This window comes from Triticum aestivum, chromosome 3B (assembly GCF_018294505.1).
Source record: "Triticum aestivum cultivar Chinese Spring chromosome 3B, IWGSC CS RefSeq v2.1, whole genome shotgun sequence".
Lineage (NCBI taxonomy): Eukaryota > Viridiplantae > Streptophyta > Magnoliopsida > Poales > Poaceae > Triticum > Triticum aestivum.
The window spans coordinates 805,659,295-805,682,605 of record NC_057801.1 but is presented as its reverse complement, the minus strand read 5'-3'; the positions used below and the strand labels follow the sequence as shown (position 1 = coordinate 805,682,605).

The window sequence follows — 23,311 nt, the reverse complement described above, 5'->3', positions numbered from 1 at the left end:
ATCAATGACAGGAGTTCAGGCCACGGGAGTTCAGGCCAGGACTAATAGCAAATGAGGGCAACGAATGGCTTTAGTATGGGCCTTCCTTGTTTGCAAGGTTTTACGTATGGTGGTGGTTTACCATTTACCATCACCGCGGAGGAGGCAGATGGCAAATGGTTGATCACTTTGCTTCCGTCGTTAACGAAAGAGCTAGCAATTAACAAGTTCAAGGTTCACACTAATCCACACCCAACTATTCTCGTTAACTACTGTATCCAGCTTTCTCCAAACATTTCTACATAATAATTCAAAGCATGAATAAACCTAGCTAGCACAGAGGAACACCGGCGGTCCATTCAGCACGCCTTCCAGTAGAGGACCTTTGCATGACCTCTTCTTTCTTGCCCATCCTCTGCAAGACCTTGGCAAGCTCGACGTCCCTCTCGGAGTCGAAGTACAAAAAGTCCGTGTTTAGTATGCCTTCTGTGTCATCTAGTCCGCCATGAGTAATGTCGCGTGAGAAATAGTCGATGGAGTCATCCGGATAGGCGAGCTTACGTGCGGACTCCTGGCCGTAGTAGCAACGACCTGTTGGGAGAGCCAAATTTGCACCAAATGAACACACATTTATTTTGAGAAGTTTGCACTCCTTAAATACTTGAGAACTCAACATATTAAGGTTGAAAAGCCTACTTATTTCATACTTACCCATGGTATACGGTTGGGGCAGAGGGCAGCATACGGAAGGCTTTGACTGATCTTGATATGCCCACCAAAACTCGGCAAAGAAAAGTGTGTTCTTGGATGTCGATTTGGTAGCTGCCATGAAATTGACGTGGTAGCATTGATCCTGGTGACCGGTTAATGTTACGGCTACACCGCATATAAAATCCAAATCATATTTTGTTTCTGAAGGATGGCGACGCGCGTATTCCAGCAGTAGCTGTTCAATCCTACCGCGAATGAAGCTCTGCTGGTGAGCATAGGCCTCCCTCTTTCTTGTGAGAATGCTCACCGCCATCCGACAGAGTTTGGGAGCCGGCAGTGTCACCGCCTTCCGGGTTTCCTCTCTGAGGATGTTGTATATCTCGGTCAAAGACTCATAAGAAAGCGCGGTGTTGTTGGCAGTGGCACTAATCATCAAGGACCGTATCTGGTCTAGCTTCGTCGGCGCCAATGATGAAAGAAATGTTGCCCAAGCGGACGCTTGCGGGTGACGAGCAGCAGCGGCGGCGCTGGCAAAAGGGTTGGGAGAGTTCCGGTGTAGATATGGCTGTAACATGGTGGCCAAGTCGCACTTCCTGTAGCAGAGGTACTTCAAGATCTCGTGCAACGGCAGATGCTTGCCGGAGTTGGCGTGCAGGAGAGCTACGAGGCCGTGCAGGGAGCTAGTGACCACCCTGAGCATGGTGAGGGTGTCAAGGATGTCGTGCGCCTGCGTCCCACGATCAGCCACGGGGAGCGGGAAGTTGGCGTCATACCAGACGGTACTGAGGATGATGTTGGAGACAGGGTCCATTGGGCCGTAGCAGTGGCCGGCTAGGAGGATGCCGCGTACATGGTGGCGCGCGGCGTAGCTTGGCAGCATGGCGAGCGCCTTGAGGTAGAATCCATGGATGGTGCCCAGGAGGGACATCTCCAGAGACCGTACGTACGGGCATTGTCGGGCCTCGTCCATGTCGAGAGACCCCACGTATGCGCAAGGGGAGTCGTGCGGCTCCGCCGTCGTGTCTGTCGCCGACGGTGCTGCGGTGGAGTAAGAGATTAGCGTGGACTGCGTGTCTTGAGGACGCCGTAGAGATGCGATGTGGTCGCCGGCTCGCTGGACAATGGTGGTGTACGCGATCCGGCCATCTCCAAGGTAGATGCAGCTCGTAGTGCCTTCTTCAAGCGGCGGCGGTGACTGCAATGTAGCCATGGCGGATATGTCGTCTTGGTGGCGCAGCACGTGGAGGATGTTCTTTACGTCTTGGACAGCCAGCCTATTCCGACCGCCATCGTGTCGTAGGATGGGGGCAAGTATCTCGAGCTTCTGCGGTGGAAGCCACGCCGTAGCGAGCGACACGAGGCTGTCCGGCGAAGGGTGTTGCATGTGCATAGCAGCGAGCCTGAGAGACTGCCGCGTCCTGCTGGAGCGAGGGTCCGGCGGTGCAGGACGGGCGTCGTAGAGCTCGTGCTCGACGAGCAGAACCGCCATGGCGATGTCGGCACGCGCCCAGATGAGGTACCGCCGGGCTTGCTCCTCGCTGAGCAGCCCGAAGTAGGCCCGCATGAACTCGAGGAGGCACCCGCTGGACCTGCACGCGACGCCGTGCCATGCATCCCTGCTCGAGTTTCGGCGGCGCGACGGCATCCTGAGTCCTGGAGCGGACGGCGCCGGGCTAGGGTTTGCGTCAAACTCGAATCCGTGTGGGAGGAGGGAGATTGTGTTGAGGACGATGTTGGTAACGGGATCGAGGAGGCCGAGGCAGAAGCCGCCGCGGTGGGCGAGCTGGGCCAGGTCGAGACCGTCCGGCATGTCCTCGACGGGCAGCCGCCGGAACGCCTCCTCGTAGTGGCCGACGAGGATGACGCGGAGGGCCTCGAGCGCGGCGGGCGAGACGGGGTCGTCGGCGAGGCCATGGTCCGTGAAGCAGGCGATGGTGCCCCTCGTGGGGTCGTACTCGTCGGGCGGCGGCGGCGGCATACGCATCGGATGGACCATGTATGGATGATCTGGTGGGTTCGCTGGAGTCTTGCAGGTGACGCACGATGGGTTCGTTCCGCTCGATTCTCTCGATCGCAGGTTTTGTATAGGGTAGGCTCGTTTGTTTCCTTTTCTAAGCGAAACGGGCCGGGCGTGTTGGGTTTGAGCCCATCTCATGCCAAAAATATATATGGACGCCACAAACACATGTATTTTCCTATTTGATCTCGAACGCAACCGAATCTGATTATCTGTCGTACCGGCCCGAGTCCAGACCGACAGAAGTCATCCACAGGTCTAAACATTTTTCGGTGTAAGAAAGCGGAAGGGCCCAAGGCTGCAACGTGAGAGCAGACCGGATTCCCCTGCATCTGCATCCATGGCGAAGCGACGGCGTGCCGAGGATGTCGACCGGCTGAGCGACCTGCCGGACTACCATGTTTGTCGATGGACGGCCACATCTGAATCTGCACCACCACGATACTGGCGTTGCATGTGAGCAACCGTCTGGCAGCCTACATCACAATGCGTACACGCATGGCGCATGGCTTATACGCCCTCCGTGACCGGCGACGAGCATAGCCACGTGAGGTGACCGTTCGCCGTGTGGGCACACTTGGCTTTGACCAGTATGCACTGAGTTTTTAGTACGTCACGGATTTTTTGGGCCGTGTCAACGCTTTGTCATGCGCCCCGTCATCGACACATGGCTTACAGAGTCATATAAACCCAGAGGCCGATATAAAACTCTTGGCGGCAAAATGTGTTTTTTCTGTAGTGAACTGTGGGGAGCGAAACCCGGTACACACTATTGAAGACCACGAGATATGGGCGTCGGCGTTATCTTGATCAGCCATCACGTCCACGACCAGGTGACTGTGCGTCCGCTGGCTACGTACGAAGATGTGACCCCACGACGGCCACAGCAAGACCAAGACGGCGACGCAACCAAAGTCGCTGACAGGGTAGAAGATGGGCAGCTTTCGGTCAGGTTCGGTCTTTTCGGTTCGGTCTTGTGGCTTTGCAAGAATCATGCTTGGTCAAACAACAAATCTTGATAACAAAATACATATATACGTCATCACCATGAATTTTTGATAAAAAGATGTCCCCTCCCACTTCCCCTCATATTTTATTTTTCCAAGAGTATGACAATGGCGTATCTTAATTTTATAGAAAAGAGCACAGGTCAATATACAAGAAGCCTATGGATGAAATTGGACTTCCATCAAAGGCGCACAACCCTTAAACACCCTAAAGATTAACCTATGCCTACACTCTCACAAAACGCTCTAAAACCTACACCACCCAAGGCCGCCGACCTCCACTCCTTCAATACTGCAATGATGGCGACAGGCCCGGCCCTGAGGGGGTGCGGGGGGGGGGGGGGGGGGGGGGGGGCGGCCGCCCCGGGCCCCCGGGATCAAGGGCCCCCATTTATGTATGTGTGTCATGTATACTTAGTCGATTTGGCCCAGCACACAGCCCAAACGGGAGGTGGGCAGGCGGCAAGACACACAGCCCCCTGATGACGCATAGATTAGATCGTGCCCGATGTTTGATCTCCTGAAATCGTGGCGGCAGTCGCCCATCGCCGGCCACGCCTACAAGCCGAGCCGCAAGGGCTGGTTCTAAAGATTTTTACCGGCGTCAACAGACGACAGGCCCCACGATTGTTTCGGGAGTACGTCGGCCACGCAGCCGCCGAGACATCCCTCATCCACGCAGCCGTCTTCATCCCCCTTCAGTACATGTGGTAATGCATCTCTCTTATCTCCCCTTTCTGAAAAAAGGAACACATCTCCGTGGTACTTGTCGAGACTGTTGTTTCTTGTAGTAGCGATCTAGTTTGATGGTACATTGAAATGACAAAGGAGGATTTCTTAAGTATTGTGATTGTTAAGGTTCAGTTTTGGCATTGATTGTGTGTAACTGCTGACAACTTTAGGGATATGATTGCGTAACTTTACATTCTACAGACATTGCCAAAGATCTCTTGATTCTGAATAATGCACACAATCAGACGAACTATATGCATATGATTTATGAGTCTCCCAATTAGGACGGAAATTTTCACATTGTGTTGTGCGATGACCACGTTTGTGGGCCACTATATAGGAGATTTACGTCAATGGAATTTTTAGAGGCCCAAGTGTATTACTAATTGATTCGACTATTTTATGGATGTGACACCGCGTCATTGGAAGTTTTAGAGGCCCATGTGCATTCTAAATGATTTGAACTTATATGTATATACATATTATTTTGGTAACCAAGAATTAGCATATATAAATCTTCATTCTTGTAATCAAGTTCATGGCTGTGACACCATGCATTTTCAGGCATTTCAACTGGATGCAATTCCAATATGTGCACTCTCACGTGGGGAATTTTTTTAGTTATGCACTCTCAAGTTCCATATTTCTTAGTACACAATGCATGATTTAGCTTACCCTCTCTATATGAATCTTTTTTTATACTTTTGATTTTTTTTCTTTCACGATAGATTATTGGTGGATAGATCAACACTTGCACACCTAATATATGGAGTTTTACTTGTGTCTGGCTTCACGAGAGGTGTGTGAAAATTTATCTTTCATCTCATATGAAACATCACCGCTACATATTCCTTGCAGTGAGTAACTTAAGTTTCTCGACAAATTAATTATCATATACTACATAGTTTTCTTTCTTATACATAGTTGTTAAATGCAATTTAAGCATGCTTATTATTATTTTGATGTTGTACAAAAATGCGGTTAACATTTAAAAAAAAGGGGCCCCTGGTTCTAGTTTCGCCCCGGGCCCCCGAAATCTCAGGACCGGCCCTGGATGGCGAGGGCCAGATCTGTCGCAATCATCTGCTGATTCGTCCGATGGAACACTCTGGCATTGCATCCCCGCCCTATTTTAGACTACCTACAGTGAGGAGTAACTATAAATAGTATGGAGTAACATATGTATAGTTCATGCAATATTTTATGGCCAGCAATCTGCATCGACGCACCGGCCCAACTATTGGGCGGGTCGAGCCCCAGCCGTCCGATGCGGTTAGCGTGAACCGTCAGATCTGCGCGTGAGTCTGTACCTAACGAACTGTTGCAGCAAAAAAGAACATGTTTGTTGCAACCGTGATACGACCCGCCACAACGAGGAAAACAGGGGAGCTGGACCCCCCCCCCCCACGCGTCTGCCCGTCCCCGACCTGCGGCGGCGGCGGCCGGATCCGCCGATTTTTTGTACCCCGCGACCTAATCACCTCGAGGAGGGGATCCCCCATCTATCAAGGGGCCTTGGACTTGCTTCAACCATGTCTTACATTCGTAATTACCTCCTTGCCGCCATGGATTTGTGCTCGAGCTCGGCTGCTGTTTATGGCCGAAGTCCCCTGAGGCGGCAAGACCCTGGTGGTAGTGGACCGGTTCTGGAACGGTACTACAACCCTGGTGTGGTCTTTCAAGATGCAGCACAACATGGCCAGGATGAAATTGATTTGGTATGAATTCCAATTGAAAACCCTAGATCCTTTTGTTCACAGAAAAATGTTGCAACCTTTGATGTCAATTGATGAGCATGAGATTGAAAAGAGATGATGTCAACATACTTGTGCTTGATTTTTGTGTAATATTTCTGAGATGTTGTCAATCAATGCTAGTAAGATATTTCTTCCTGCTGTCTTCTAGTAAAATGTTACAAGTATGTGTTGCACTTGCTACATACTACTTGTTGAATGTTACATGCTACATCCTAAAATGCTGCATGTAGGAATTGTTTTTGAAATTGTGATTGACATGGTGTGTCCACTTTTTTTGTTCGCACTTTTTGCATGATTTTGTTGCAGAATGTTGCTGTGGAGCCATCGATTTTCCTTGATGATGATCTGCAAAATGTTGCGCACCAAGAAGAACAGGATGGCATTGATCTGAATGATACTCCAGAAACTAAAGTGACGATTCTTTGCAGCTGAACACGGATGGTGCAGCTCCAAATCATGGAAATGCCCATGTGGCGCATGACAATGCCAATGGAAATGTTGCAACACTTGCTGATGAAACAGATGAAGATATATCATGACAACCAATTGTCCCTTTTGTTGGAATGGTTTTTGACAATGTTGAAGAAGCTCAGCGTGTTTGCAATGAATATGCCTTGAAGATGGGCTTTGGAACTTGCATTGTGACATCAAAGCATACTAGGAAACAAAAATCGAAGCAGAAGCGGATTCTAATCTATAGAGTTTTTGAGTGCATACACTCATGGAAAGATCCTTAGAAGATTGTCGGTGGAAGCATTTCTGACGGTGCCGCAACAAATAAATTTGATGATGTTGATATGAGCTATGCTAGTAATAAAAAATCAGCAAGCAAACAAGCTGGCATCTATATGGATGTGAGCGACAAGAGGCGAAGAAACTGGTTGGAGCGGTATGATTGCAATGCTCGTATGCGTGTTAACCTCAAAGATGGTAGCTGGGTTGTGACGGTTTATGAGGCAGATCACACACACCAACTTATGTTGCAAAGGGGGCGTCAGAGATTTTGCCGCTCTCACAGAAAGATCCCGGATGCAGACATGCAGTACATCACATCACTGCACTATCGCATCATATCAACGGCTAATATGATGGGCTTGCTTGGAGATGCACAGTGTTGCGATCCAAGGAGTTTGCCGTATGTGAAGACTGATGTGACAAATGCAAGAGCTAAGCTGCGAAGGGGCCTGTTAGAGCGTGATTTGGAGCTGACAATCAAGTACTTTGAGAGAAGACAAGTGGAGAATCCCAACTTCTTTTTCTCGAAGCTAGAAGAAGAGAGCTGTTTGGGCGCTTTTCTGGGTTGATGGGAGAAAAAGGGCCTTGTGTCCAAAGTACAAAGATTGTGTGTTTTTCGATACCACATTCTACACAAATCGCTACAACTTGCCCTTTGCTCCAATTGTTGGCATTAACAACCACACACACACTGTTTGCTTGGGGTGTGCTTTGTTGCCTGATGAGACCATCAAAATGAATAACAAGCATCCATTGAACATTATGACTAATCAAGACCAGGCAATAGCTACGGCCATCTCAATGGTATTTCCAGATTCAACACACAGATGTTGCAAGTGGCACGTCTTCCGGGTTGCAAGGAAAAAACTAGGGAAGATGCTGACAAGGATGAGCCTTTTGCCGAAGCATTCTATGGTTGCATTAATGGTTCAGATACCATTGAGGCATTTGAAGAACGGTGGAAGCAGATGGTCAAAGTAATTTGGTGTGGCTGATAAGAAACACCTCAAAAACATGTGGAACAACAGGGAGATGTGGGATCCTGTGTACTTTAGGAATAAGTTCTTCCGATTCACAGGAACAACTGGGCAGTCCGAGGGCCTGAATTCCTACTTCAAGACTTTAAGTCATCATGGAGACTCGGTTTGGACATTTGTGCAGCTGTTTGAGCTTTGCCAGGAGCTAATGCAAGATCGTGAAGACAATGCTGGCTTCATCAGTGAAGCGACTAGGCCGCCACTCTGGGGCAGGTAAGTCCAAAGTCATGTAGCATTTTTTTAGTTTTCAAGTACAGTTTGGTTGCAGCATTTCTTTGAAACATATGTAGCAATTCTTATTGATATTGGAAGCTTTTTTGTTTGCAGTTACAACATTGAAAAGCAGGCTGCAGATTTCTATACCAGAGAGGTATTTTCCAAGTTTTAAAAACTATTGGCTAAATCAACATGCTATGGGCTGGAATATCAGCTGCAAGGGAATGTCATCTGGTTTCGCCTTGTTGCAAATGATGGCATCAACCCTAAAGTGTACACAGTGCGTGTTGCCCCTACAGATCAGACATACATGTGCAGCTGCAACATGTTTGAGATGTGTGGGCTGATCTGCCCACATATCATCCATGTCATGGTGCACCTGAATGTGCAAACGATACCTACGACTTACATGCTTCCAAGATGGTCTAAGAGAGCAACCGACCTTGTGACTGAACCAGGCGATGGGCATAGAGCTATGCATTTCGGCCTCCCCACGACAAACACCCTAAAGTTTAACTCTCTCTACCGGAAGTTTCGGAAACTCGCTTCTGATGCATGCTTCAATGATGAAGCTTATAGTTTTGTCTCTGGTCTAATTGATCAGGGTAGTGTTGGAGTTGCTGCAATAAAAGCTAGAGCAACTGATGGGGTTGCAGGAGAAGAAGAAGCCCAAGGTCATGCAACAAATAAACAAGTCTTAGGGTGCCAAGTACAGGGCAGCAAGATCCACCCCCCGTAGGACTGCGGAACCCACCAAGTCAGCAAAGAAGGGGAGGCCAAAGGAAAAAGAGAAGCAAATGAAGCCACTAATTGAGCTTCAAGAAGATGAAATGAAGAAGAACGCAAAGAAGGATACAGCGAAAACGAAGAAAGCTACAAAGCCATGGGAAAAGAATACTCCATGCAAATATTGTGAAGATGAGAATCACAACGTGAAGAACTGCCAACTCCTTGCCGCTTTTCTTGCTGCGAGTGCGAGCGCGAAAGTTCCGGGTGTCGAAACAATCCTTACACTTTAGGATGTTTCGTGAGGGAAAAAATGATGAATTGCCTTGTAACACCCCAAGACTTATGATAAAAAGTTGTGTTGACTAGTTGTGAATGTTTGTGTTGTGGGATTGCAACATATTACTACATGTGTGGTTTGAAAAAGCAGAATGTTGATTTTTGAAGTATGATGGTGCCAACTTCTTAATTTTTTTAAAAATAGTACTTGATGGTTGTTGTAACCACAACTTGATCAATTTTTAAAAAGAACATGATTTAAGCTTTTGGAAGCATGGTTGCAGCTTTTGGAAAACATGGTTGAATCTTCTTGAAAACATGTTTGAAGCTTTAAGGAAATATGGTTGCAGCTTTTGAAAAACATGGTTGAATCTTCTTGAAAAAATGCTTTGAAGCTTTCTGAAAAGCATGGTTGCAGCTTTTTAAAAACATGGTTGAAGCTTCTCTAAACATGGTTGAAGCTTCTAGTAATCATGGTTGAACTTTTTGAAAAAATATGGTTGAATCTTTTTGAAAATATGGTTGCAGCTTTTAGGAAACATGGTTGAAGCTTTTATAAACCATGGTTGAAGCTTTTTTAAAAATGGTTGAAGCAAAATAACAAGTTTGAAAAGGAAAAGCCTTGAATGATTTGAAGTGTTGATTTGGATATGCAGCAAAAGTTGGGAAATGAAGCTTATTTACATTATGCTTCCAGCAAAAATATTGTAGGGACGTAGCTCATTTCCAAGTAAAATCTATATTTTGGCTCTGCGACAATCTAACAGAAGGTTGTAGCTATTTTATGTGAGCTTCCAGCAATTTAAGTGTGACAATGTAGCATTCACATATTATTTTCAGGAAAAAGGTTTTTACGGGAAAAATGCACAAAGATTCCATTGAAACTTTGATGGATGAAGCTCAAAACCAGCGAAACAAAAAACAATTGTCAATGCATGATCATGTTAGCAAAAACAGAAGAACACATCCATTAAAAACGAAAGAAGTGCTTCATCCAAAGATCAAGTTATCATCGGCTTACATACCAAAAGAACACATATGTTTACCGAGGGTATCATCAGTTTACAGAAGAACGCACTACTCTAATCCTATCAGAACGCTAGCACCTCAAACATGATCTAGACCTAACGAAGAAACGAGCTTGTTCATCTTGAACCCTCCAGAAAATTAAGCCGCCAACTCTTCCCTGAATGACCGCTCCATTGGGGCATTGTTCATTGGCTGAATGAAGAGGTTGTCTTCCTATAAAAATGAATGCAAAAAGTAGGCAAATATGATACTATTTATTCTTGTGTTGCATGAGTATTGAAAAGAAAGAAAGTAGATTGCAACAAAATGACAAGACAAAAAAATAAAAATGTGTACCTGCTTGAACTCTCTCATTGACTTCCCATCACAGTTTTCCACATATTAGAGCCCCAAAAAGCCACAATCACATCGGTGAGATAAAAAAAAGTTCTCCATCATACATTACATGCATAGTTGAAACAAGAAAATTTTGAAATGGAACACATGGTTGAAACAAAATTCAAAAAAAAATCATTGGTTATCTTGCTTTGGGTAATCCTCTAGGTTAACACGGGTGAAGGATCCAACATTTGAAGGAAATATGCCCTTGAGGCAATAAAAAATTTATTATTTATTTCCTTAATTTATGATAAATGTTTATTATTCATGCTAGAATTGTATTAACCGGAATCTTAGTACATGTGTGAATACATAGACAAAACACATCCCCAGTATGCCTCTACTTGACTAGCTCGTTAATCAAAGATGGTTATGTTTCCTAACCATGGACATGTGTTGTCATTTGATGAACGGGATCACATCATTAGGAGAATGATGTGATCGACATGACCCATCCGTTAGCTTAGCATTATGATTGTGTCAGTTTCATTGCTACTGCTTTCTTCATGACTTATACAAGTTCCTCAGACTATGAGATTATGCAACTTCTGAATACCGGAGGAACACTTTGTGTGCTACCAAATGTAACAACGTAAATGGGTGATTATAAAGGTGCTCTACAGGTGTCTCCTAAGGTATTTGTTTAGTTGGAATAGATTGAGATTAGGATTTGTCACTCTGTGTTTCTAAGATGTATCTCTGGGCCCTCTCGGTAATACTCATCACTATAAGCCTTGCAAGCATTGTGACTAATGAGTTAGTTGCGGGATGAAGTATTACGGTAACGAGATTGAACTAGGTAATGAGATACCGACGATCGAATCACGGGCAAGTAACATACCGATGACAAAGGGAACAACGTATGTTGTTATGCGGTTTGACCGATAAAGATCTTCACAGAATATGTATGAACCAATATGAGCATCCAGGTTCTGCTATTGGTTATTGACCGGTGATGTGTCTCGGTCATGTCTACATAATTGTCAAACCCGTAGGCTCCACACGCTTAACGTTCGATGACGATTGGTATTATGAGTTTATGTGATATGATGTACCGAAGATTGTTCGGAGTCCCGGATGTGATCAGGGACATGACGAGCAGTCTCAAAATGGCCGAGACATAAAGATTGATATATTGGACGACTATATTTGGACACCGGAAGTGTTTCAGAAAAGTTTCGGATAAAACCGGAGTGCCGAAGGGTTACCGGAACCCCCCGAGGGAACTAATGGGCCTCAATGGGCCCTAGTGGAGAGAGGGAGGGGCTGGCCAGGGCAGGCCACGTGCCCCTCCCCTTGAGTTCGAATATCACAAGGAAGGGGGGGGGGAGGGGCGCCCCCCTTGCCTTCCCCCTCTCCCTATCCTTCCTCCCCCCTCTCCCTTTAGGTGGAAACCTACTAGGACTTGGATCCTAGTAGGATTCCCCTACTGGGGCGCGCCCTAGGAGGGCCAGTCGGCCTCCCCTTGCACCTTTATATATGGGGGCAGGGGGCACTCTCAGACACACAAGTTGACAATTGTTTTAGCCGTGTGCGCTGCCCCCTCCACAGTTACACACCTCCACAGTTACACACCTGCGCCGATAACTTCATCATCATCGTCACCACGCCGTTGTGCTGACAAAACTCTCCCTCGACCTTAGATGGATCTAGAGTTCGTGGGAAGTCACCGAGCTGAACGTGTGCAGATCGCGGAGGTGTCGTACCTTCGGTGAAGACATACGACTACATCAACCGCATTGTCATAACGCTTCCGCCTTCGGTCCACAAGGGTATGTAGACAACACTCTCCCCTCTCATTGCTATTCATTAGCTAGAAATAGATCTTGCATGATCGTAGGAATTTTTTTGAAATTACCATGTTCCGCAACAGTGGCATCAGAGCCAGGTCTATGCGTAGATGTTATATGCCCGAGTAAAACACAAAGTGTTGTGGGCGATAATAGTCATACTGCTTACCAACATGTGATACTTTGAATCGGCGGTATTGTTGGATGAAGCGGCTCAGACCGACATTACACGTACGCTTACACGAGACTGGTTCTACCGACGTGCTTTGCACATAGGTGGCTGGTGAGTGTCTGTTTCTCCAACTTTAGTTGAATCGAGTGTGGCTACGCCCGATCCTTGTTGAAGGTTAAAACAACACACTTGACGAAAAATCGTTGTGGTTTTGATGCATAGGTAAGAACGGTTCTTGCTAGATGCCCGTAGCAGCCACGTAAAACTTGCAACAACAAAGTAGAGGACGTCTAACTTGTTTTTGCAGATCTTGCTGTGATGTGATATGGTCAAGGCATGATGTGATATAAATTGTTGTATGAGATGATCATGTTTTGTAACAAAGTTATTGGCAACTGGCAGGAGCCATACGGTTGTCGCTTTATTGTATGCAATGCAATCGCCATGTAATTGTTTTATTCTATCACTAAGCGGTAGTGATAGTCATAGTAACAATAGTTAGCGAGACGACAACGATGCTACGATGGAGATCAAGGTGTCGCGCCGGTGACATTGGAGATCATGTGTGACACCCCAAAATTTTAACCTTGTTTTATTAATTAAAATTTTGCCAGGAAACTTAAACTTTTATTTTCTGGATTTCCTTTTGATTTCAGAACCATTCATTTCTTTATTTTTATGGAGTTTTTACCCCAAGTGAAAACTTTTCAATCATTATTGGACTTATTTACCCTCTCTAATAAATCATTTTTTATTAGCAGTGGATTTATTTGCATAATTATTGCTCTCTGAACTTTATTCCTTAAAATGATTTTTCATTAGTTTTGGAGCTCTATTTGTACTACAACCATTTGATAATTTTATGTATAATTCCAACCAAAATTTGGAGATGTCATGTGATGTTTTTAAATCACTTTTATGCAAAAATATCTTCTGTTCATTGGAGATTTGGGGCTCTACACCAAGTTTTCAAATCTGGTCCAGTGGGCAATTTTGCACTACAACCTATTTAAATATTTCTTTAAAACTTCCACCAAAATTTTGGGATGTTAATAGGAGTATATTATTCAACTTTATGCAAAAACCCAGTTATGTCCTTTGAAAAATTTGAGTGAATCAACCTCTTTTTCATTCTGGCCCAGTTGGGTGTTTTCTACTGCATCCCTAATTATTTGTGCTCTAGTGACCATGAGCTTTCTCCTGCTTGTAGTACACCTTACCAAACCCTTAAGTCCAAGAGAGTGGACCCATGGGAGGATTTTAAGTGCATGCAATCATGCCTTTTTCTTTCCGTCCAAAACTGAAGCTTTGCAAAACTTGCACTAGCAACTTTTTGGTTTTGCCCAAATGACCTTGCCATCCTTAGCTACACCTAAAGAGACTCCAATTTGGAAAGTTTGGCCACCCCAAGTGTTGCCTTGATGCCCTTGGCATTCTGTCGAGCACTTGGTGTGCATAGCCAGTTTTGGCATAATTTGTAGTTTGCACTGGGGATTTGACCCCCTGACCACACCACCATGTCCACTAATCTTCTTGCAAACCCTAACCTAAGCCTGTTAGTCCCCAGCCTCATCCAAACCCTCTAGCACACGCTGGCATTTTGCCGAGCAGTTGGCGTGCACGCTCTGGGCACGCGCAGAGTGCGCGTTTTGCACGTGCGTGCACCCGAGCCGCCGCGTTCGCTCGCCCCGTGCCCCTGGCCTTTGCTCGCCTGCAGAGCCACCCCCCGACCTCATCCACTCGCCAGAACGCTCCAAGCTGCCCTGGTGCCATACAACACCGCCGTCAGAGCCCTCTTGGCGGCACGCCGGTGTCCGCAGTGTGCCTATGCCACGGACGGCGCCGCCCGAGCCACAACTCCTCGCCAGCTGCCCTCGTGAGCAGGACGTCCTTATCTCCAAGCTCGTCCGCTAGCACCGACCCTGCTCCGGCCATCGCCACGTTGCCCTGCCACAACAGAAGCGGTCGGCCGGCGATCTTAGCCCCAACAATGGCGGAACCGACCTTCCCCGGCTATATATAGCCCCAGGCCTCGCTCGAGCCCCCTCAGGCAGCCTCGTACCACCCCTCTAGCGCGCCCCACGACCAGCAAGCAACGACGGGAGGCCTTCTTCCTTGCCTCCGACCGATTCGGCCGCCGTCGCCCTCCGGTCCCAACCATCGCGAACAGAGCCTCCCCCACCCTTCCAGCACCACCGCCCGATTCCTCTTCGTCTTGCGGAGCCGCCCAGACCCCCAGCTACGACAGAGCACCACCTCAGCCCCGAACCCCCAAACTCACCCGAAGCTGCCGTCCGCCGTGGAGCTCACCGCCGGCGACTCCCTTCCCCCCCACCACCCTAGCTACCACTGGGAGGACCGCCCCGAACTGGAGAATCCATCCCTGCCCTCCGGAGCCCGCGAGGAGCCGCCATTCGCTGGCGTTGATCGCCGGAGCCCCGCCCCTGTTCGGCCAGATGAGGAAGGAGGCGGGGGGAGACCGGTCAAACCTGACCAGTGGGCCCCGGACACACTATCAGTGACCACGGGCCAGTCCATGCTGGATAAGTGGAGGCGTAAACGCGAAGTACGTGTTCGACGTGTACATATATTCGAAATGTTTTTCTTTTATCTGTTTTATTTTAAAAATAGAGTTTGACCAAAACTTTGACTACCTATATCTTTTAAAATAAAACTCCAAATAAGTTGATTCTTTTTCCTACCTCTCTCAAATTTAGTCTAGTTTATTTTAATATTTATTTGATAAAATTTCAGACAACTTTTTTGCACTATTTTTGAAACTATGTGTTAATTTGAATACTTTCAAAAATAGGTTTTTGAAGAAGAAGGCATCTTTCAAAAATACACCCCCACTTGCATATTCTTGAAGGCAAGCATTCTGAACCCCGGCATAATATTTTTTTTGTGTTTTGTTTAACACGATTATAACACCACCGTAATACGGAGAACTCGTTATTTTATGTGGTGATACGATCATTTGCATGAATGCATGTTGGAGATTTCCTTGCTGTTGGAAATGGTCATACTTGTGACAGCAATCATCCTCAAATGCTTTTCGTGCCTGCCGGAAGGAAGCCGGGAAAGTCTCTGTCTTGGGTAGACCTGAGCTTGTCCCTAGTTCCTCATCGAGACGAGTGTGTCCGGCATGACATGATGGTGTATGATGAGTGGTGATTCTGTCTGTTGGATGAAATATATTCGTTATGCCAATCATGCAGGGAATACTTAAACCTCCTGAGTCGACCATAGATCGAGTCTTGTTCTTGTAACCCCCATACTTGTTTCGTACTACCACTTGTCCCGATAGCAGGTAGGGTACGGTTCAGTAAGTTGTCAACCCATTTCTAGCACACACCGTACAGAGAGGCCATGGTCGAAGATACCGGTTGTAGCCGGTAGGCAGGCCACCTGGTCCAGGGGCATGGGTGTTTCCAATTGGGACCAAGAGGGGAGGCCACCCCTTAGAGCGTGCAATATAAATCTGATCCCATGCTATTCGAGGTGGTAGCCTCCCCACTTAGAGTTTTGCTTGACAGGTGTCGTGGGTGATTCCAGACACCGGTAAGTTAAGCTGGTGTGTACAAGTCAGGTGTGTTTTCAATTAAAAGACCGTAGACGGAATTAGTCCTGATGGACTAAAGGAATCCGTTACTCATGGGTAAAGAGTACACCCTCTGCAGAGATTAAACATCTATTCGAATAGCCGTGTCCATGGTTAAGGACTACAGTTTGGGTTGGGTCAAGTGTCGGTCTTAGTGTCGGTCTTTGGAGGAGAAACTACTAAACCAGAACATGGATCATGTTGTGTGACTTATGATGGTTATGATTATTATTATTATGGACTAACCCCTTTATGTTATTTGAAGTCTTGAGTATCCCTGGGACAGTTCTACCTCCTGGATATTCACTGTGATTGTTTTTCTTATAAGCCCTTTATGTGGTGTCGCTCAGACGCCCGACTGTGGCATGCTGTTATTTATTTACTTTATAAGCCCTTTATGTGGTGTCGCTCAGACGCCCGACTGTGGCATGCTATTAATTATTTACTCTATAAGCCCTTTATGTGGTGTCGCTCAGACGCCCGACTGAGGCATGCTCGTTATTTATTATCCTTTCGAGGCGTCGCTTCAGACACCCGATTGGTGCATTTTATTACTACTATGTTAGTACATATTCGTGTTGCATATAAATAACCTTCTTGCATGCATCAGGGAATTTATTTTATGACTGACGTTGTGACCATAGAATATTTCAGAGCATGATTATCATTTGTTATATTATACCCGTGTTCATAATGTTTGTGAGTACATTCAAAGTACTCACTGGCTTGTCCCTGGCTATTGTCTTGGCCAGATTTCTTGCATGGAGAGGAGCGTTGCGATGATAGCCCCGGAACCTAAGCAACGGTGATAGCAGCCCCGCAAAGATAGGAGTTAACCTGGTCAGCTGTTCCTGTGGGAAATGGAGTCCCATAGACGCTGATGTACCAAAAACCGCTTCCGCCATCAACCACTAGCAACCTTATGTTGTACTCATAGGCCAGAATGGTCTTGTACTGCATATTATGTATTTTTTGCTTGGTGTTTCTGTGTCAAGTTGGTGCCTCATCAGCTAACAGTAATCCAGGGGCTAGTGAGCACAAAGGCCATTTTCTGGGAAATTAATACCCAGAAAACCGGTCGTGACATCATGACGATGCTTCGGTGATGGAGATCATGAGAAAAAGATTATGATGGCCATATCATGTCACATATTTTGATTGCATGTGATGTTCATCCTTTATGCATCTTATTTAGCTTAGAACGTCGGTAGCATTATAAGATGATCCCTTACTAAATTTCAAGGTACAAGTGTTCTCCCTGAGTATGCACCTTTGCTACAATTTGTCGTGCCAAGACACCACGTGATGATCGGGTGTGATACGCTCTACGTTCACGTACAACGGGTGCAAGCCAGTTTTGCACACGTAGAATACTCGTCTTAAACTTGACGAGACTAGCGTATGCAGATATGGCCTCAGAACACTGAGGCCGAAAGGTCGAGCGTGAATCATATAGTAGATATGATCAACATAGTGATGTTCACCATTGAAAACTACTCCATCTCACGTGATGATCGGACATGGTTTAGTTGATTTGGATCACGTGATCACTTAGATGATTAAAGGGATGTCTATCTAAGTGGGAGTTCTTAAGTAATATGATTAATTGAACTTTAATTTATCCTGAACTTAGTAGCTGATAGTATTTTTCATGTCTATGCTGTTGTAGATCAATGGCGTGTGCTACCGTTCCTTTGAATTTTATTGCGTTCCTAGAGAAAGCTAAGTTGAAAGATGATGGCAGCAACTACACAGACTTGGTCCGTAACTTGAGGATTATCCTCATTGCTGCACAGAAGAATTATGTCCTGGAAGTACCACTAGGTGCCAGGCCTGCTGCAGATGCTACTAATGACGTTAAGAACGTCTAGTAGAGCAAAGCTGATGACTACTCGATAGTTCAGTGTGCCATGCTCTATGGCTTAGAATCGGGACTTCAAAGACGTTTTGAACGTCATGGAGCATATGAGATGTTCCAAGAGTTGAAGTTAATATTTCAAGCAAATGCCCGAGTTGAGAGATATGAAGTCTCCAACAAGTTCTACAACTGCAAAATGGAGGAGAATAGTTCTGTCAGTGAACACATACTCAAAATGTCTGGGTATCATAATCACTTGACTCGGCTCAGAGTTGATCTTCCAATTGATTGTGTCATTGACAGAGTTCTTCAATCACTACCACCAAGCTATAAAGGCTTCGTGATGAACTATAATATGCAAGGGATGAACAATTCTATTCCCGAGCTCTTCGCGGTGCTAAAGGCCGCGGAGGTAGAAATCAAAAAGGAGCATCAAGTGTTGATGGTCAATAAGACCACTAGTTTCAAGAAAAAGGGCAAAGGGAAGAAAGGTTGCTGCTCAAGAGAAGAAACCCAAGTCTAGACCTAAGCCTGAAACTGAGTACTTCTATTGCAAAGGGACTGGTCACTGGAAGTGGAACTGCCCCAAGTATTTGGCGGATAAGAAGGATGGAAAAGTGAAATGTATATTTGATATACATGTTATTGATGTGTACTTAACTAATGCTCGCAGTAGCGCCTGGGTATTTGATACTGGTTCTGTTGCTCATATTTGCAACTCGAAACATGGGCTACGGATTAAGCGAAGATTCGCTAAGGAAGAGGTGACGATGCGCGTGGGAAATGGTTCCAAAGTCGATGTGATCCCGGTCGGCATGCCACCTCTTCATCTACCATCGGGATTAGTTTTAGACCTTGTTATTTGGTGACAACGTTGAGCATGAACAGTATATATGGATCTTGTTTAATGCTAGACGGTTATTCATTTGTCAGGACCCCGACTCGATGCCACATAGGTCTAGCATGTAACACCTCATATCACTTTGCGACCTCACGCACGGTATCCCCACGGGTGTCACCTTACCTTTGCCCGGGACCGTTTGCGCCTTTTGGCACATGTATATGATGGTGTCGCTGGCATCCATATGACAAAGAGCCCGGGCTGACATGGCTAGTCGTAAACCCAAAGTGGCACTAACTTACAGGGACAGGCATCCATGACCCAGCATCGAACGTGTCGGTCATCAGCGAGTGAATCCAGGCTGTAGCACTGGGCTAACAGGACTCCGGTGAACCGGGCTGTAGCAGGCTAACAGGACTCCGGTATTCATCGCGTGACATTTCCCAGAAGGGACAGACACAGGATCGAAGAAGGACACATGCCGGCCAGCCTAAGTGTTCCGGAGCAGTAGCAAGCTACCAGGGCTCAGTGGAAGCACTAGGAGACATTTCCCGGTAAGAGAGGCTACTAAGAATAAACAACTAGATAGTCAGATCCCACACATAGCAATACACATTACACGTACGCATAACATGCAAGTATGTGCTGTACAACATGGCATCACAGCATAACTCAACAATCATATAGATAAAGGCCCAGAAGAGCCATCATAGCAATATTGCAAACAGGGGTCACAAGACCCATCATACAGAGCATACAAGCAACAAGCGGAAGCATTACATGTCTGGGTACAGACATCTACAAATGAAAAAGGCTGAAGAGCCTGACTATCTACAACATCCGATCAGGATCGTAGCTGAGGTACAAGCTACTCGTCGAAGTCCACGGAACACTAATAAGACCGAAGTCTTCGCTGCAAAAACATAAATAAAGCAACATGAGTACAAAGGTACTCAGCAAGACTTACATCAGATCCTATCATACATGCATTTGTATCAAGAGGTAATGTGGGGTTTAGTTGCAGCAAGCCAGCTTTGACTCTGTGGCTATCCTGTTCTACGACTACCAGAAACTCTTGAGGTGATACAACGTACACGAGTCCACTAATCACCAAACAATACACTACTATGGACTCATTCCCGTCTCCCTACGAGAAGGCCATCCATAGCACTCACACTTGTCTTGAGCATTTTAGAGTATCCACTTCAAGTTGTCTATGTACCATGTAAGCATCCAAGAAGTCCATAACCACGGACCCGGCTATTCGAATAGATCATGTTAACCCTGCAGGGGTGTACTTCTTCACACACGCTCTCGCCACTTACCGCCATGTACACATCATGTATCTCGGCAACCTTCAAGCGGAAGCCTGGCGAGGGTGTCGGCCACGACCTGACTAACCACACAAGAGTCTAGTCCAGGTTTATCGCCTATTCGGGTTCCATCCGCAAGGAGATCCGGCCGGGGTGTCGCTCACGGCCCCAAACGATGTGAGCAGGGTTCCCGAGCCCACCATCCGGGTGCCACTCGGTACACCGGGCCACGTGTGCCTAGTCTGTCCCAAGCCCACCCTGCCGGGTGCCACTTGGTAGAAAAATAGCACTACCTACAAACACCAGAAACTAGTTGCGACTCCTGGACAGAGACCAAGTTGGTTAATAAGTCGAGAGGGGTCGAGTTACCGGAACCCAATGTGTGGTAGTATCGAGTAATTGGACAACATACATAGAACTCAGTTCTTAAGGACGGTTCCAGTGAGACAACCCACCATGTACTCCTACATGGCCTATCACCGCTACCTTTACCAAATCGTGTTCACACACTTCACTCTCAGCATCAGAACATATCGTAACACTCCAATTCATTCCCAATGAACCAGACCTGACACAACTCTAAGCAATAGCAGGCATAGCATGGTAGGAACACAACAATGGCTTCAATCAACTCCTACACATGCTAGTGGGTTTCAACTATTTACTGTGGCAATGACAGGTCATGCAGAGGAACGGGTTCAACTAACGCAGCACAAAGTAGCAGATGAATCGTTGTTGTCCTAATGCAATAACTGAGAGCAGGAGCGAGAGGGTAGGATTGTATCGGAATGAACAAGGGGGTTTGCTTGCCTGGTAAATCAACAGAGGAGGCACTGCTTCACAGATAGGTACTCTGGAACAGCTCCGGAGCAGGACCTATCGAGAAGGAACGGTGCCGGCAATCAATACACAAACATATGCAACAATATGATGCATGAACATGGCATGAAGATGTGATGTTGTTTGAGCTAATGCAACTAGTAATCATTTGGTTTGAAGTCCATTTGAACCATAAGCTCAAATGCAATTCTAAATTAAGTCTCTTATATATGCCATAATGTGTTTTCTCATATTCAGCATGTATAAGTTGGTTTGTCATGCATGAAACTAGTACAGATGGAAAGATTGCATTTTTCTAATAATTTTTCATATATAAATTATTTTAATCTGAGCTACGGTTGAATTGATATGAATTTTTGAAGCTTAAAACAATTTCTGGAATTTCCTGATTTAATTTAATCCAGAAATTATATTATTGCGCCAGCATGACGTCAGCACGACGTCAGCAGTCAACTGCGGCTGACTGGGGTCAAACCTGACGTGTGGGGCCCACACGTCAGTGACAGGGGGTTAAACAGGGGGTTAATTTAATCCTAATTAAAAGTTAGTGACGCTGGGGCCCACTGTCAGTGTCAGGGGGGTTAGTTAACGGTGATTAGCACTAAGCTAATCACCTGGCCGACGGGGCCCACTCGTCAGGCCGGCGAGGTCATCGGCGGCGACCTCTGGACGCGGCGGCGTCCGTGAAACAGGCCACGGGGGCGGCGTCGGAGAGCACCGGGGCGTAGCCCGGGCTCTCGCGCATTCGGTGGGACAGGTGGGAGGAGCTGGGGAGGCCGGAGCTCGCCGGAGCAAAGCTCACGGCGGCGGCCGGAGCTCGGCTTCGAGCGGGAACGGGCTGCGGGGCACGGGGAGGCCACCTGAGGGGCTCGGCGGCACCCTCGTGGCACTGGGAGCGCGATGGGATGCTCGGTTTTGGCGGAGGCGGGCCGAGACGGCGATGGCGACATGGACGGCGGCGAGAGGCTCCGGCCGTGGTGGGGAGGAGGGCTACGGCGTGCAGGCAGTTAAACGGAGAGGGGGAAGCGGTGGCGGAGCTCACCGCGGTTGCAGCGGCAGTCGAAGTGGGCTCGGGGACGCACTGGTGCGGCCGGAGCGTCGATGGGGATCCACGGCGGCCGGCGATGAAAAAGACGACGGCGACGGCTCCACGGGGCATCCGGAGGGGCACGGCTTGACGGAGAGGTGGTGGACGACGTGGCGGGGCTACCGGACTCGAAGCGAGGGAGAGGGGGAGGTGGTGGCCGCGGCAACGGCGAGCGGTGGCGTCGGTGGCGTTCGGCCGTGAGAGAGAGAGAGTGACAGAGGAGAGGACGAGGGCGAGGGAGAGTGCGAGGGGGTCGGGGTGGCTGCGTGGCGTCGTCCGGGGCATCCAGACGAGGAGGGGAGAGGCAGGCAGGCAGGGAGGGAGGAGGCGTGGCCGGCGGAGCGCGCGCGCGTCGGCACGCAGCTGCTTGGCGAGAGGGGGGGAAGACGACAGAGGAGGAGGCGGGCTGGGCCGCCTGCTGGCTGGGCCGGCCTGCTGCTGCTGGGCTGCACAGGGGGGAGCGCCAGGTAAGCTTCTCCTCTTTAATTCTGTTTTCTATTTTTTTCTGACATTTGTTTTGATTTAATTAATATATTAAATCATTTAATTACCTTATGCCAATTTTTGCAGGAGCTAGCTATAATATTCCAGAGCTCCTTTATAAATGGCATAATTTTTGGACCATACTTCATATATATAACAATATATATCCAAAGCAAATAATTATCGGATTAATCCAAATGGCCAAAATTAAATATCCATGAGCTCCTAAAAATATTGGTTTGATTTTTATCTCTGTCCAATATTTTCAGAGGGCAACATAAGCATTTTCTTGGATGCTTTTGGAGAAATTTTTATTTGGGTCATTTTCAAAAATGATTCCGAGGGTTCCACCAATCCTCATTTCAAATTTAAATGAAATTTAAATATGATGCACAAATGGCTAGCTAGTCTAGGTCATACAAGACTAGGGATGTGACAACTCGCCCCCACTTGAAAAAATCTCGTCCCGAGATTCAAGGGTTGACGGAAAGAAAGCGGGGTACTCCAGTCGAAGACGATCTTCTCGCTCCCTAGTAGCTTCTCTCTCGGAATGATGAGACCACTGAACTTTGAGAAACTTGATGTTCTGATGTTGGGTAACACGCTCTGCTTGGTCAAGAATGCGAACCGGGTACTCTCGGTATGTGAGGTTATCTTGGAGATCAAGCGTTTCGTGGTCCACTCCGCGGATAGGATCCGAGAAGCAACACCTGAGTTGAGAGA

At 47.1% G+C, this 23,311-nt stretch overlaps 1 protein-coding gene across 1 annotated transcript; it reads right to left on the bottom strand.

Moving 5' to 3' along the window:
- Window positions 1-223: 223 nt before the first annotated feature.
- LOC123066733 (uncharacterized) lies at window positions 224-2,800 on the bottom strand. The gene is made up of 2 exons (XM_044489768.1): window positions 691-2,800; window positions 224-570 (listed from the first exon to the last, which is right to left on the bottom strand). The coding sequence occupies exons 1-2, from the start codon at window positions 2,684-2,686 to the stop codon at window positions 311-313; spliced, it is 2,256 nt and encodes a 751-aa protein (XP_044345703.1). The 5' UTR covers window positions 2,687-2,800; the 3' UTR covers window positions 224-310.
- Window positions 2,801-23,311: the final 20,511 nt, after the last annotated feature.

Bases quoted from the DNA above. Each gene is read 5' to 3' on its own strand.
- LOC123066733 (XM_044489768.1), bottom strand. From the start codon at position 2,686: ATGGTCCATCCGATGCGTATGCCGCCGCCGCCGCCCGACGAGTACGAC. The intron at 571-690 runs GTAAGTATGAAA...CTCTCCCAACAG, and splicing joins GCCCCAACCGTATACCATGG to GTCGTTGCTACTACGGCCAG.